The sequence below is a fragment of the Lineus longissimus genome, chromosome 7, assembly GCF_910592395.1.
Source record: "Lineus longissimus chromosome 7, tnLinLong1.2, whole genome shotgun sequence".
NCBI lineage: Eukaryota > Metazoa > Nemertea > Pilidiophora > Heteronemertea > Lineidae > Lineus > Lineus longissimus.
This window is the reverse complement of record NC_088314.1, coordinates 20310268-20324324: the sequence shown is the minus strand read 5'-3', so window position 1 is coordinate 20324324 and position 14057 is coordinate 20310268. Positions and strand designations below refer to the sequence as shown.

Genomic DNA, 14057 nt, shown 5'->3' with positions numbered 1-14057 from the left:
CTGTATTTCGACACATCCTCAACACCGTGGACCAAGGATGGGCATCCATGTCCACAGCAGTGATTCAAAGTAGTATAATGGTCACAGGCCACAACAGACTCGCCAGGATTCTTTGTGGTTGGTGAAAATCAGGGTAGAATGAAACTAGGAGTGGCTTTTACAGCGTGTCTCGTAAAGTAACGTGCTGCCACAGCCAGACTCATCGCAATGCATTCAGTGGAAAGGATGAAAAAAAACCCTGCCATTGGCACACAAGTGTTGGCCAAGACAAGGAACTGTTGTCACGGAGGACAGTCTACTGAAGACACAACTGCTTCACGGTGAAGATGCATACTGATCATTCTTGTCTTTGCTGAACATGAAGTCATAACACTCAGTTTTTGTCTTCGAAAGACAGGTTAAGAGTTTATTAAGACTCCTCAGCAGTCCCAGAATCCAACGGCCTTTGCATATAACGAAAATAAAACAAAACAAAACTTAATCGTTGAAAGTATTTAATGCCTACAAAAACATCCCATATAAGACTTGCAAATGCAGTGTGATTATACCTATACAAGAAGTGAAAATATAATACCGCGTAGACTGTTTACCTGATTTGGGCACGACTGTTTCATATAGGCCTATAATACCTGTGAAACCTTTCTGCAGAAACCAAGTTCATTTTTAGTAACAAGTGAAATCAGTTAGGAGCTTTAAAAAAAAGACAAATAAAACAGCTCCTGACTGTCTTCATAGAGTAACAACAGCTCCTGGCTGATTTCATAGAATGGGGACAAGTCATTTACAAAATGCCTTGCCCTAGCACAAGCAGCATGATAAAAGCAGAGTACAATCCATTATTGCCAAAATTGAATTCAAACATAAATGACACAACAGACCCATTGATTAAGTTGTAAACACCAGCACAATGACCTCACAGCTACATTAACATAAATGTGAGAAGAACTGACATAACTTGAACTGTTTAAGGCAGTGTATATGGTACAATCTTACTCAATAAATCTTGACCAACAACATAGCAGGATGACCTCAAAAGTCATTCATATCCCAACACCACAGCACATCAAGATAACAAACTGACCTGACCTTACTTGAACTGTTTTAGGTAATAATGGATCGTAATCTTACTCAATAAATAATGAGCAACAACAAACTTGCTGATAAAGCTATACCTCTTACCCTCATGACCCACCACCTCTTACCTACTATTACCACATACCTCACTTTTTCTGAACGTTGTCCAAATCTTACAAGTTCAATTTGGAGAAAATACAAGCAGGTCATAGACAGGTCACAACATGTGTCTATGCCATTGGAAGTAGCACTACAAAGTTTTATTTCAGAATAAAATGCAAATCATGTCTCACATCCAGCAACATCAAGAGAAATGCCATCAGATTTTTTTGACAGAGTTGGTCAAAATTGATGCATGAACTTATTTTATGTAGATTAGGACGTAGTGAAATTACATAACAAAACTGACAGATTCTTACATGTGGACTTTCAGAATCAGCTGAGTAAAAAAGTGTCTAAGCAGTCAAAAGTTTGTAAAACATATTATCAAATACAAGTATAGGTACAATGTTTCTTGGATTAAAATAATTCTCTCAAAAGATATGAACTAGTTTCTGATAAAGGCGAGCACCAAAATAATAGAGTCATGAAGTACTCTGCAGTATCATACATGTTTGTCTCAAGTATATTTTGTCATTTTTAAAGAGGAGTTGGCTGGCCTCTGTAACAGTCTGACATACGGAATCGTCGCCTTTATACCATTTGATTGAGTGCGGGGTATGACATGTGTAATCTTAGTATTTTTTAGGGGGGGGGATGGCATCGGGTGGGTTCAGCTGCTTTTGGAGAACACTGGTAGGGTTGAGTTCAAACTTATGACTGTGATGCATCTCTCGAGTCCATCTCGATATTCTCACCATCATCATCTGCTGCAACAGGAGCAGTCTTCCCGTCAACATCCTCAGTTAACGATTCAGAAAGTTCGAAAATTTCCTTGCATCCCATCATAATCATGATACCATTCTTAATGATGAAGACGGAGATATCGCGGTTAAGGACATGCCAGAGATAGAGACGGAGTATCAAGAATGGGACGTTGATAAGGAAAATAAAGAGCACAGAATGCAAAATTTTCACTACGCGTTTTCCTGGGGCGCGTCCGAAGCGGGTGTGACTGAGGACAATTAGTGGCATTGTCGGCAAGAGAAGATTGATACAAGAAAATGCTAGGACGCAATTCCACAAATCAAATGTTAGGAAGATCTTCGACTCCTGAATAAACAGAATCTCTAGAAACTCGACACTGTCAAGAATATCCAATGTGGTTGATCCGATGAGTTTCTCAATATACGTTGCTCGCTCAGTGTGTGGATTTGCCCCATGGCTCGAACTAACCAGAAACATAAAGACGAATGCACTTAGGCCTATAGCTGTTTTCATCAGGTTCGGACCAAAGGCGTCATCCTCGTTTAATTTTGCGGCGCCGGTTTTGAAGAAGATTGCTAATCTTGTGATGAGTAGTACTGAGTATATACCCCAGGCAATGTAACCCATGGGTAGCTCTCCAGTCGTGTTGTTCCCCTCTAGAGACTTGAGGAGGATCATTCCCTTGCTCCGCATATCTCGTCTATTTCTAGTGTACATCGTCTTATAGGACACAATTAACGTGATAATAAAAATGACGCAGTTGGCTATGTCAGCAACAATCCAAGCCAACCAGTTGTAATTGACATATGAATCTACATAAACAACGAGATAATAATCGATTAATCCTCCTTGAATTGCGAGAATAATCACACAGATGATGCGTGCAAAGATCCTTCCAACCTCACGGCAAGCCTCTCGGCTTGGTTTCGCCATCTTTACGTCTTGATGCCTGCCACTGGATTGAACTATAGAAGCTGAAATAAAGCAATAATATTTAGAGTCATTTATTTTGAAACACCGTCTTGAAAATGAAATCTAGGCCTATTCTATTCTGCCTGAAACACTTTAGAATAATCTCATAGCTTATTTGAGTTAACAAGTAGGAAGAAGCTATAATTACCTTTTTCTAGAACGTGATCACATCAAAATAACTTAGCTTCCACAGGGACAAACTTATAGATTGTGCTGGAGAAAAATCTTTGTAAAAGATAAAGCAGACACCCGGAAATAAGACTAAATTAATTGAAATAGAGAAAATAGCCAGAATAATTTTACAACTTACCTAACTATTCATTCAAAAAGATGTTTTGATGAAAAAAAGTTAACCATTATTTAGTTTCAAAATTAAGTAATACCTTTAAATGCGCAATAATGAGCTAATTGTATCTTTGAATCGAAATACTTAAAAGATAAATATTCCGCTTGTTGGCTAAGCAAATCCTTTCGCGCATGCGCAGTTCATTCCCGCTAATTTTATTGATGGGGAAGTGTCTGCCGTGAACATTTCATGATAAAACATCGAATAAAACACTAATTAAAGCCGGCGAACGGCATTTCAATTTAAAGAACAGTAGTTCAATACTTGTAGATCATGCCTGGGTATCTAAAATATATCGATGTAGAGAATTTCAAGTCTTACAAGGGGAAGCAAAGGATCGGACCATTCAAAAAATTCAGCGCCATCATTGGTCCAAATGGATCGGGTAAACATTGAAATTCGGCATCTATTTTCTTGCAGAACTATTCATTTTCAGGTTGCCAAATTTGTGCATGTTATACTTGTCATAATCAAAATTCAATTTTGATGCAGAAAACTTGATCTTTTTGAGCTGATCATCCCAAAATTTGATGATATTGAATATTGATGATGAAACGGTGCATTGTTTATGTTGTTGATGTTGACTCTTTATCATCATGCTGATTACCATTCGATTTCTCTTATTCTTTTGACTCTTCATTACAGGAAAATCCAACTTGATGGATGCCATCAGTTTCGTCTTGGGAGAGAAAACTTCCAATTTGAGGGTGAAAAGATTGAGTGTAAGTTATTACCTCCCTCATCATCTTGTTCACAACACAGACTTGGGTTTCAGCTGGGTCTTCGAGTACAAAAATTTGGTCCTATCGCTTCTTTGATTGATAATAATATCAGTGGAGCAGTGTCATGATATTGATAACTAAAAGAATACAATAGGCCTATAAGTGATGATGAAAATGTAAAATCATAAGGCATTTCAAATATGGAGATGTGTCATTGTGATAGTTTGTGAAGGAATTTGAATATTTTTTGAAATTTAGGACCTGATCCATGGTGCCCCGATCGGGCGACCAGCAGCGACTAGGGCACATGTGACAGCTGTGTATGGTGATGACGACGGCAGCGAGACCAACTTCACACGTGTCATCCACGGCTCGGCGTCTGATTACAAAATTAATGGAAAGGTAAACGCAATATTCTGTAGTGTCTCTTAACGTTTGGTTCCTCGACCCCACTTTAAATTGCCTGGGTGCTGCAGCCATATTTTAACACAATTTATTCAGTTTAGTTTTGTCCATATTGGCTGCAAAATCTGTCCAGGTGATCTAACACTAACAGAGAAACCATGGCAACTCTATGAAGCAGTCTTGCACTCACATTATGTCCATGTGCTAATTTGGAGAAAGTCTTTTTTCCCGGGTGCAGCGCCTGAGCCAACATCATATGGAGAACTCTCGACCTGAGACAGGTTTTTAAAATAGTCAGGAAAAACCAAGTCTCGTAAAAATTACATAGGGGCTGGTAAAAAACATATCAAAATATGGTGTATCAAAATATTTTTAGAATCTTCAGATTTTTAAAATGTTCCTCATTTCCTTGCAGACTGTGAGTGTGAGCGACTATGCCGCCGCCCTTGAGAAGATCGGTATCCTCATGAAGTCGAAGAACTTTCTGGTGTTCCAGGGTGCGGTGGAGAGCATCGCGATGAAGAATGCCAAGGAGAGGACCCATATGTTTGAAGAGATGAGCAGGTCGGGTGAATTGAAGGATGAATATGATAAAGCCAAGGTACAGTAGAAACCTCTGTATTAAGGACACCCTCAGTGTTGTCCTTAATAGAGAGGTGTCTTGATTACTTAGAGAGGTCAAATTGAATGGAAAAACCAATTGGGGACCAAAACTAGTGTCCTTGATAGAGAGGGTGTCTTTATTAGAGAGGTGTCCGCTAAGGAAGGATGCATTAAGATTCACCCTGACCTGAAGAGGACTTTAAAGTTTTAAATATTTTGACACAGAAGACAGGATTGAACGCTAGGCTGATAAAAAGCATTTAACATCATTTGTTATGATGTTAATTTTTGAGGAATTGATACAGAGCATTCCCAATCTTTAAAGAATTTGATACGTGTTTTAGGTTGAGATGTTAAAGGCGGAAGAGGACACTCAGTACAACTACCACAAGAAAAGGGGCATCGCTGCCGAGCGTAAGGAGGCCAAGATGGAAAAAGATGAGGCAGAGAAATACACAAAGTTGAAGGAACAACTTGTAAGTGACACTGGTTGTTTTGCTGTGAACGCAAGTTACGTGTGGTTAAACATGGTTTCGGGTTAGCTCTGTTACCCCATTTTCAGTGTGAGGACTCCGTTACCCCATTTTCAGTCTGTGAGGACTCAACGTTACAAATCCTCTCCCATTTCTTGCAGCATGAGAAGCTAATCGAGCTTCAGTTGTTCAAACTCTTCCACAACGAACGTGAGATGGATGAATTGGGTGATGAGTTGCACCGCGTTCAGGGCACGCTCGAGAAGGAAGAGAGGAAGAGGGAGAAGATCGAGGGAGAGGTCAAGGCAGTGAAGAAAGAACAGGGAACCCTGCAGAGAGATCTGGCCAAGATTGAACAGAACATCAAAGAATCGGTAAATTGATCGATGATACTTTTGTTTCCGCTATGAAAATGAGGGCGATCAGCCTCCAAGTCAAGTTAACTTGAAACCTAAATCAAACTGATGGGGTTTGTTTTGATTTTGGCCCTGATTTAGAGATTTTTGGATAGTTTGAAGTGTAAGAATTTAGTTTTTGGTTTGTCCTATAAACTTGTCTCATTGTTTTGCGGACATCAAAACCATCTGAAGGAAAATCTCTCTATTAAGGACACCCTCAGGACTGACAAGTCCTGTCCTTAATAGAGAGGTGTCCTTAATAGAGAGGTGTCCACTAAGGGAGGTTCCACTGTAGTTTGTTTTATTCTTCAGGAAGGTGAGCTTAACAAGAAGCGCCCTCTTTATATCAAAGCAAAAGAGAAGACGTCTCATATGCTGAAAAAACTGGAAGCGGCCAAGAAGTCGCTGAAAGCATCTCGGAAAAACTATGAGACTCATGAGCAGGAGGTTGGTATACTTACTAGGTTTGCAGGCTGGTTAGAAATATGAACTTTGTAAGGGACCCATTATAAGGCCATTTTAGAAAAAAATTGGCATCCTGCTACAGAAAATATGAAGGAAAACTTGAGGTCACCAAGGCAGGCACACAGTCCTGGGTTCGTTTAGTCGAAGCCTGGTTAGTTTAGCGACCGCTCCTAAAGATTGTATCCTGTGTTTCAGATCCACGAACTTGAGAAGGAATTGAAGGACGTCGATAATCGTCGCCTTGACTATGAGGAGCGTATAGAAGAAGAATCGCAGTCACAGGGCAGGGATCTCAACTTGGAGGATTCACAGGTAGGACACCTCTGTTCTTCACATGGCGGGCAAGCCCAGATTTCTTCTTCCTCATCATTGATGTACCATTGCTTGATGGAAATTGATGAAAAAGGATTTTTCAGGACAATTGTAATCTCTGGGTAACCTGCTTTCTATCTACAACTCCAGGTGCGAGAATACCATCGCCTGAAAGAAGAGGCGGGCAAGCGTGCTGCTCGATACCTCCAAGAACTCGACTCGATCAACCGAGAACAGAAGTCGGACCAGGACCATCTCGATAACGAGGTGCGCAAGAAGAATGAGATCAGCGCCAAGATTAAACAGAAGGAACATGAGATGGAGGAGAATAAGAAACGTCTGGATAAACTCAACGATTATATCAGGTAAGTCGCTTTCAGTGCCTCCCACGACGATCACCACTGTTTGCTCAGCAAATGCTAAAGAAGTAGAAATGCCCCCCCCCCCCCCCCCCCCCCCGATGATACATTCAGCAGACAGTTTGATTGATATGAGGACTGTCCATGATAACATACTTTCATGTTTTCCTTTCCAGAACAAGTACAGTCGCTGTTGAGGAACAGAAAAAGATTGAGGGCGAACTTAGTCGAGATGTTGACACGGCTAACTACCGAATCTCTGAGATCAACAAGGAGCTGGATAATGTTGTCGAGGTGCTCGGCGAGGCAAAGGTGGACCGTCATGAGAATCATCGTGCGGTGAAGAAGGCCGAGTTGATTGACAACCTGAAGAGGCTCTTCCCTGGTGTGGTAAGAATCAAGCTGATCTTGGTGGCCCGTCTTGTTGCCATTTTGTTCATTTACATTTGTTTTTTAAGGCACATGTTGTTAGGTTTTCACCATCTCTACCTGAAGAGTCTGAGTCCCTAAGACAAAGCCAGACTGGCTTGCCCATTCATTAGGTGGCACCAGACTTGACTTAAAGAAGCCTTCTGACACCAAGTTGTGAGAGACACATTTTGTGGTTCTGGGAAATTATCATTTTAATATCATCTCGATGAATTCTTCCACAGCATGGTCGTCTGATTGACCTCTGCGAGCCAAGCCACAAGAAATACCAAATCGCCATCACCAAGGTGCTCGGAAAATACATGGACGCCATCGCGTGCGACTCTGAGAAGACCGCCAAGGATTGTATCCAGTACATGAAGGAGCAGCGCATTGAGCCAGAGACATTCCTGCCGCTGGATTACCTGGAAGTGAGAGGAGTTAATGAGAAATTGAGGTGAGATGGGACATCGTGTTGATGGGGGGAGACGTCAGATTTGAGGAAATTGGTAATTTTGTTTGAGGAGAATTTATTCTAAGTGGCTGAACCCACTGACATACTTGCAATGCATTTTCAACACTCAAAGCGCTTCCTTTAAATTTCATCGATGTGTTGTTGTTTTTTTGCAGGGAAATCCGTGAGCCCAAGAATGTCAAATTGGTCGTCGATGTGATCCGCTACGACCCGCCCGTCATCAAGAAGGCGCTACTGTTTGCCTGTGGGAACGCTCTGGTGTGTGACACGGTGCCAGACGCCAGCACGGTCGCTTTCTCCATGAAGGAAAGACACAAGGTAACATCAACCAGGGATGTCACATTTCCGATTTTTAGTCGGATGTCTGACCTTTCCTCTTCCTAAATGCTGAATCTGATAGCTGAAATAGAAAGATCTGTCTCATCTCTCTGTGCATCTTTGAATTTTCAAAATAGGACCAAAAGTATTAAAGCCTTTTAGCTGCATCTTAGTGCGAGTGAGTGCTGTTCAAAAGACAAGATTATGGCAAGAAAAAAATGTCAGATTTTTTGTCATAGCTCATTAGCTTCCCTGATCGACTGACAGTGAAATTTGTACATTTCATATTCTGAAGACAATAACCTGCTCTATGGTAGGGCATTTGTTGACCATAAATGTGTCTTGATCCCCTCTACTGATAACAGCAACTATTGCTCAGTGGCTTTTATTTTCATTTTCAGGCGGTGGCCTTGGATGGTACACTTTTCCAGAAGTCAGGTGTCATTTCTGGTGGCGCAAGGTAAGTTTTAGTTTGGGGCCAATTGAACCAGCTTTGATTGATTGGACAAAAAGTAAAGAAGAAAACCCTGGTAAAGCTATTGTTTGCAACTTTTTGACATTGTTGTAAATAATTTTGAATATGTCTTGTTGTGAGAACAGCATATTATTCATCTATTATTTCTGCAAATAGATTGAATATCTGTTTCTTCGCCTGGGATTTTATGGGGAAATTCTACTTTTCTTTTCAGCGATTTGAAAGCGAAGGCACGACGATGGGATGAGAAACAACTGAATAATATGAAACACAAGAAAGAGAAACTCACCGAGGAGCTCAAGGAACAGATGAAGAAGAAGAGGAAAGAATCGGAGCTGGCCACGATCCGGTCCCAAATCAAGGGCCTGGAGACGAGGTTGAAATACTCCATCACGGATCGCGACAACACAGAGAAAAAAGCCATGGCGAATAACGAGGTGGACTTAGACAGGTTGAAACAATCGCTGGTTGAGTTTGATCCTCGTATCAAAGAGATTGAGACGGAGATGTCTAAACGTGGAGAGGATATTTTACAAGTGAAAAACAAAATGAATACTGTTGAGGATGATGTTTTCGTGCGTTTTTGTAGCCAGATTGGCGTGGAGAATATTCGGCAGTACGAGGAACGCGAACTGCGGGTCCAGCAGGAGCGTGCCAAAAAGCGATTGGAGTTTGAAAATCAGAAGTCTCGGTTGATGAATCAGCTGGAGTATGAGAAGTCAAGGGATACGAAAGGTTAGTGATACTAGTCTGTTGGTTAGGATACTGTGCCTGATCACAGAAGAGTTTGCAAATCTCTGGTTGACTTTCTTTTTGTTGAGGAGGTATTTTCATATGAGAGGAAAAGCCAGCTAAAACCAGTCGTCGCAGTAGAAATAAAAAGCTTTTATGACTTGTGATTTTGCTTCAGAGAGCGCAATGGTTTGAGAACTGTTGATAGAAAGTGTAGTTCATAAATGGTAAAGATTTAAAATCTGTCGTGAATGTATTTTTCAGCGAATGTTAAGAAGTGGGAGAAGACAGTTCAAGAAGATGAGAAGGAGTTGGAGAAGCTTAGGCAAGATGAGCAGAAACAGATGAAGGTAGGGAGTTTAAAGTGAGGCATGCCAAGTGTATAGTACCCCCAGGCATATGGCACGGCTTAACCCGCCGGCCATTAGGGAATTCCTTTATGGCCCAGTGGTTGGCGCGTTGGCCCCAGAGTGGGAGTTGAGCAACGTTGAGCGCGGTCAACCTTTGGATCGGTGACCGGCGCGTACAATACATGTCACATTCTTTCCAGTGTCTGGAATGTCCCAGATGTCTCGGTCTGAAGCCTTATAGCCTAGTATTTTTCTGCTAGCTACCGTGCACCTGATAATCTATGTGTACAATCGTTCAAGGTTATTGATGAGGAGATGCAGACACAAGAAAATCTCAAACAGAGGAAGATTTCGGTGAAGTCGGCGGTCGAGGACAAGGAGGGTGAAGTGGTCGACATCAGGAAACGGGCGTCTGCTCATAACAAACAGATCTCGCACATACAGAAACAGATCAACTCGATGGAGACGAAACTGGAGCAGAAGAAAGCGGACAGACACAGCATGCTCAAGACTTGTAAGGTGAGGAGATGCTTCAAAGCCATTCTCTACAAAGATGAAACTGAAGATAACTTTTTCTAGCTGGTTTCAAATTTTCAAACCATTCCCTGTATAGAGCAAATGCACACTTTATCACTACAGATGGATGGGTACTTTCTCCCAATGAAGCAAGGCACCATGGATGACATCACGCAGGAAGGCGAGGCATCTAGTCAGAAAGATACGGATGAACCGGAGACATCCAGCAGTCAGGGTGCGAAGGCCATCTATGAGAAGGAGGCGAATATCATGCTGGATTATAGGTCCCTGGATGAGGAACTCACTGAGGTGAGGTTCAAAACTTATTTACAAAAGTATTTCTGTTTCCACCAAGTTGTCCGGTTTGGCCTGAATGGACCTCATCTGCTGTGCAAAGTGTTGTGCACTTCAGACCTAGATTATATATTAAAGGAGATGATATCACCTGTGAAACTCATTTCTTGGTCAAAAGTGATAAAAGGTTAACAGTTTGAATCCCCAAGTCCAAAAGGGATTTACCCCAAGAAACGATTTTGGTTGAAGCACTGAACAGGCCGACAGTAGCATGGGCCAGTCGTTGTTATGATTCAGAGGTTTGATAATTGTCGGAACAGATGTTTATAGCTTTTAATTCACTCATTCAAAGTGTTCATTGACGCTTTTCTGATTAAATTCAAATTGTTGTTTCAGTTGGATACATCTGACGAGGTGAAGAAGATGTTGGACCGGATGAACAAAAACATCGCCGAGATGCAGAATACGTTACACCGTATCAATGCACCAAATATGAAGGCCATGGAGAAGTGAGTTGAGAGATTTGGTCATTCTTGGCGCAGTGGCTTCATCTGTAAGATGGAGATTAGTCGGTTGCTAATTTCATAATCATAGCTGTGCTAGTTATGACATATGTCATGTTTGTACTATGTATTAAGGAAATGTATGTCTACCGCTGTTGAAAGACGAGTGTGTCTTCAGACTGAGCAGACAAGTTGTCTCAAAAACGATCAATATTTGAAATTCGTTGCAGATTAGACGGTGTCAAGGAGCGATTCCAAGAGACGTCGGAAGAATTTGAAATGGCCCGTCGTCGAGCTAAGAGAGCCAAGCAGGCATTTGAACGGGTGCGCAAAGAACGATATGACAGATTCAATCACTGCTTCGATCACGTTGCGAACAAGATTGACGAAGTTTACAAGGTGTGTCTCAAGACTTCTGCACAATATACTTTGAGGCCTGGTACTTTCTGCATTGTCATTGGATTGAAAAAATAGAGTTTCAGTGAACCATTCACTTGCCAGGCTCTGTTGTGTCATACGATATGAGAACAGGTCTTTTTTATCCCACTTGAATTGCTTGAAGAATGGTTCAGGTGAGTCAACCGTGGCTGTTATCTGGTAGATGAAACTCTAATCTCATTTGTTGACAGTGATGTGAAATAAATTGGTTTCATGTTCTTCCTCCAGGCGTTGGCAAAGAATCAGAGCGCCCAGGCTTTTCTTGGCCCAGAGAATCCCGAGGAGCCGTATCTCGATGGTGTCAACTACAACTGTGTCGCCCCTGGCAAGCGATTCAGACCCATGGACAACTTGTCTGGTGGAGAGAAGACAGTCGCTGCTCTAGCGTTACTCTTTGCCATTCATAGGTCAGTGGCAATATAATCGGGAAATACATTACCTTTAGTCATTGAGTGATGAGTTGTCCAAACTAGCAAACGCTTTCTGGCTAGCTCAAGCAATGTTCTCTTGGGCAACATGAGAACTGATTTCATAACATGCAATTAAAAGTTTGGAATACAATTGTAGTTTAGTCCAGAACAAACACTACTTTCTATGATTTACTCAATCTTCATGACTTGTGAATGTCACATTCGGAAATTTTCTATTGCCTTTGAATAATACCTGTGCTCATGATTCTGTTCTCTCTTCAGCTACCAGCCGGCTCCATTCTTCGTATTGGATGAGATTGACGCTGCCTTGGACAACACAAACATTAGTAAGGTATGTTCAACTTGTTGGATGTTGTGAGTTTGGCTCAGATGGATCACTGCTGTTTTGTCCGAGTGCCTGTGGGAAGACATTGAACCCTATATGGCTTGCTCTGTCACATGAGAAGGAAACTAAGGTTCCCCATACCTGATGTCCTCGCCAGGCAAGCAAAATATGTGGAGGTGTGTCCCTGACGGACATTTCTCTGCCAATATTCTTGAGTATAAAGTTTGTGCCACGGAGAAATACAAACCTGCCAGTATGATGATGCATTTAAATCACTTGAAGATATCTCTGTTTTCAGGTAGCGGCTTTCATCCAAGAACAATCTGAGATCAACTTCCAGTGCATTGTGATCTCGCTGAAAGAGGAGTTTTACAACCACGCTGATGCCCTCATTGGAATCTACCCGGAACAGGGCGACTGTATCATCAGTAAGGTTCTCACGCTGGACCTGACCGAGTACCCAGAGGCTGAGCATGAGCAGGATCAGGTTGATGGGCATAATGTCCATCGCTAGGTTCTGTCTGAGTACCAAGGTGCATCACTAGGTTCTGACCGAGTACCCAGGTGCATCACTGAGTTCTAACCGAGTACCAAGGTGCATCACTAGGTTCTGACCGAGTACCCAGGTGCATCACTAAGTTCTAACCGAGTACCTAGGTGCATCACTTGGTTCTGACTGAGTACCCAGGTGCATCACTAAGTTCTAACCGAGTACCTAGGTGCATCACTAGGTTCTGACCGAGTACCCAGGTGCATCACTAAGTTCTAACCGAGTACCTAGGTGCATCACTTGGTTCTGACTGAGTACCTAGGTGCATCACTTGGTTCTGACTGAGTACCTAGGTGCATCACTTGGTTCTGACCCAATACCCATCACTGGGTTATGACTGAGTACCCAGTAGCTGAGGGCGACAATGTCGATGGGCATAATATGCATCGCTAAGTTCTGTTTGTTGATGGGAACAGTTTACACTGCCATAACTTGGTTGAATAAAGTCATCGATCGTCTGTGTATGTATATATGTTAATCATGTTCATTTCATTATCTCGTAGTTAATTAATCACTCCGTTAGTAGTGAAGAGTTGACCTTGTTTCTGGTTTTATTGTGTCTCTAAGTCTTCAAATCATCACAACAAAATAGGAGAGGGGGGCATAATTGGCTTTATACATGTACATCGTAGATTAAGTTGATGTCTCTGAATGTTGTACTGATATTGTGGTAAATGCAATAAAAAATTATCTTGTATTGAAGAAGTTGCTCATATTTCTGTGTCATGTCCTAGTAACACCAGCCGATAGCCTAGTCTAACCAATGTTGGTCAGAAAAAGCCTCGGTCCTTTTGCTGTTCAATGATGATGCGATTCTTCTGTTGGTGCTACTGTATTTAGGATTCTTGGCCTGGTGGGCTACGTGGAGTCCATCTTGAGCTGCAGTCCTCTTTTGCCAAGGTCAATGGAACTTTTGCTACACCTCTCATTTGCAGGACGAAGCATTGTAGGGTTGGGTGACTTGCTCAGGGCCACAGACAATCCTTTAAGGAGTAGAACCAATTGCCTGACAAAGTGCTTGGTGCTGCCACTGGTCTCCCTTAAAGAGTCCCAACATTTTATCTTGGGAGTCTGATTGTGACGCTCTCAATGGTGTGGCAGTTCTCTCGTCACTGGCTGATTGTGACAAGTCTTGTGCTGGAGCAGCTGTGGTCTCTTCTGTTAGGTTGTGACAGTCTTCCGTGTTCATGTTGTAGGTGCCATGTCTCTTGGTCTGGTTGTGACAGTCTTCCGTGTTCATGTTGTA

General features: G+C 42.0%; 2 protein-coding genes across 2 annotated transcripts; one reads left to right on the top strand and one right to left on the bottom strand.

The window, feature by feature from the left end:
- Nucleotides 1–489: 489 nt before the first annotated feature.
- On the bottom strand, nt 490–3152 carry LOC135490892 (uncharacterized). The gene is made up of 2 exons (XM_064776464.1): nt 3062–3152; nt 490–2915 (listed from the first exon to the last, which is right to left on the bottom strand). Exon 2 carries the CDS (start codon nt 2872–2874, stop codon nt 1888–1890), a length of 987 nt encoding a protein of 328 aa, XP_064632534.1. The 5' UTR covers nt 2875–2915; nt 3062–3152; the 3' UTR covers nt 490–1887.
- Nucleotides 3153–3423: 271 nt separating this feature from the next.
- LOC135490959 (structural maintenance of chromosomes protein 1A-like) lies at nt 3424–13500 on the top strand. Its single transcript, XM_064776545.1, has 22 exons — nt 3424–3644; nt 3905–3981; nt 4240–4383; nt 4802–4987; nt 5334–5465; nt 5624–5836; nt 6173–6307; nt 6521–6637; nt 6788–7002; nt 7173–7386; nt 7650–7861; nt 8035–8197; nt 8599–8657; nt 8887–9407; nt 9669–9754; nt 10055–10273; nt 10394–10579; nt 10961–11073; nt 11298–11466; nt 11734–11912; nt 12198–12267; nt 12560–13500. The coding sequence occupies exons 1-22, from the start codon at nt 3533–3535 to the stop codon at nt 12773–12775; spliced, it is 3738 nt and encodes a 1245-aa protein (XP_064632615.1). The 5' UTR covers nt 3424–3532; the 3' UTR covers nt 12776–13500.
- Nucleotides 13501–14057: the final 557 nt, after the last annotated feature.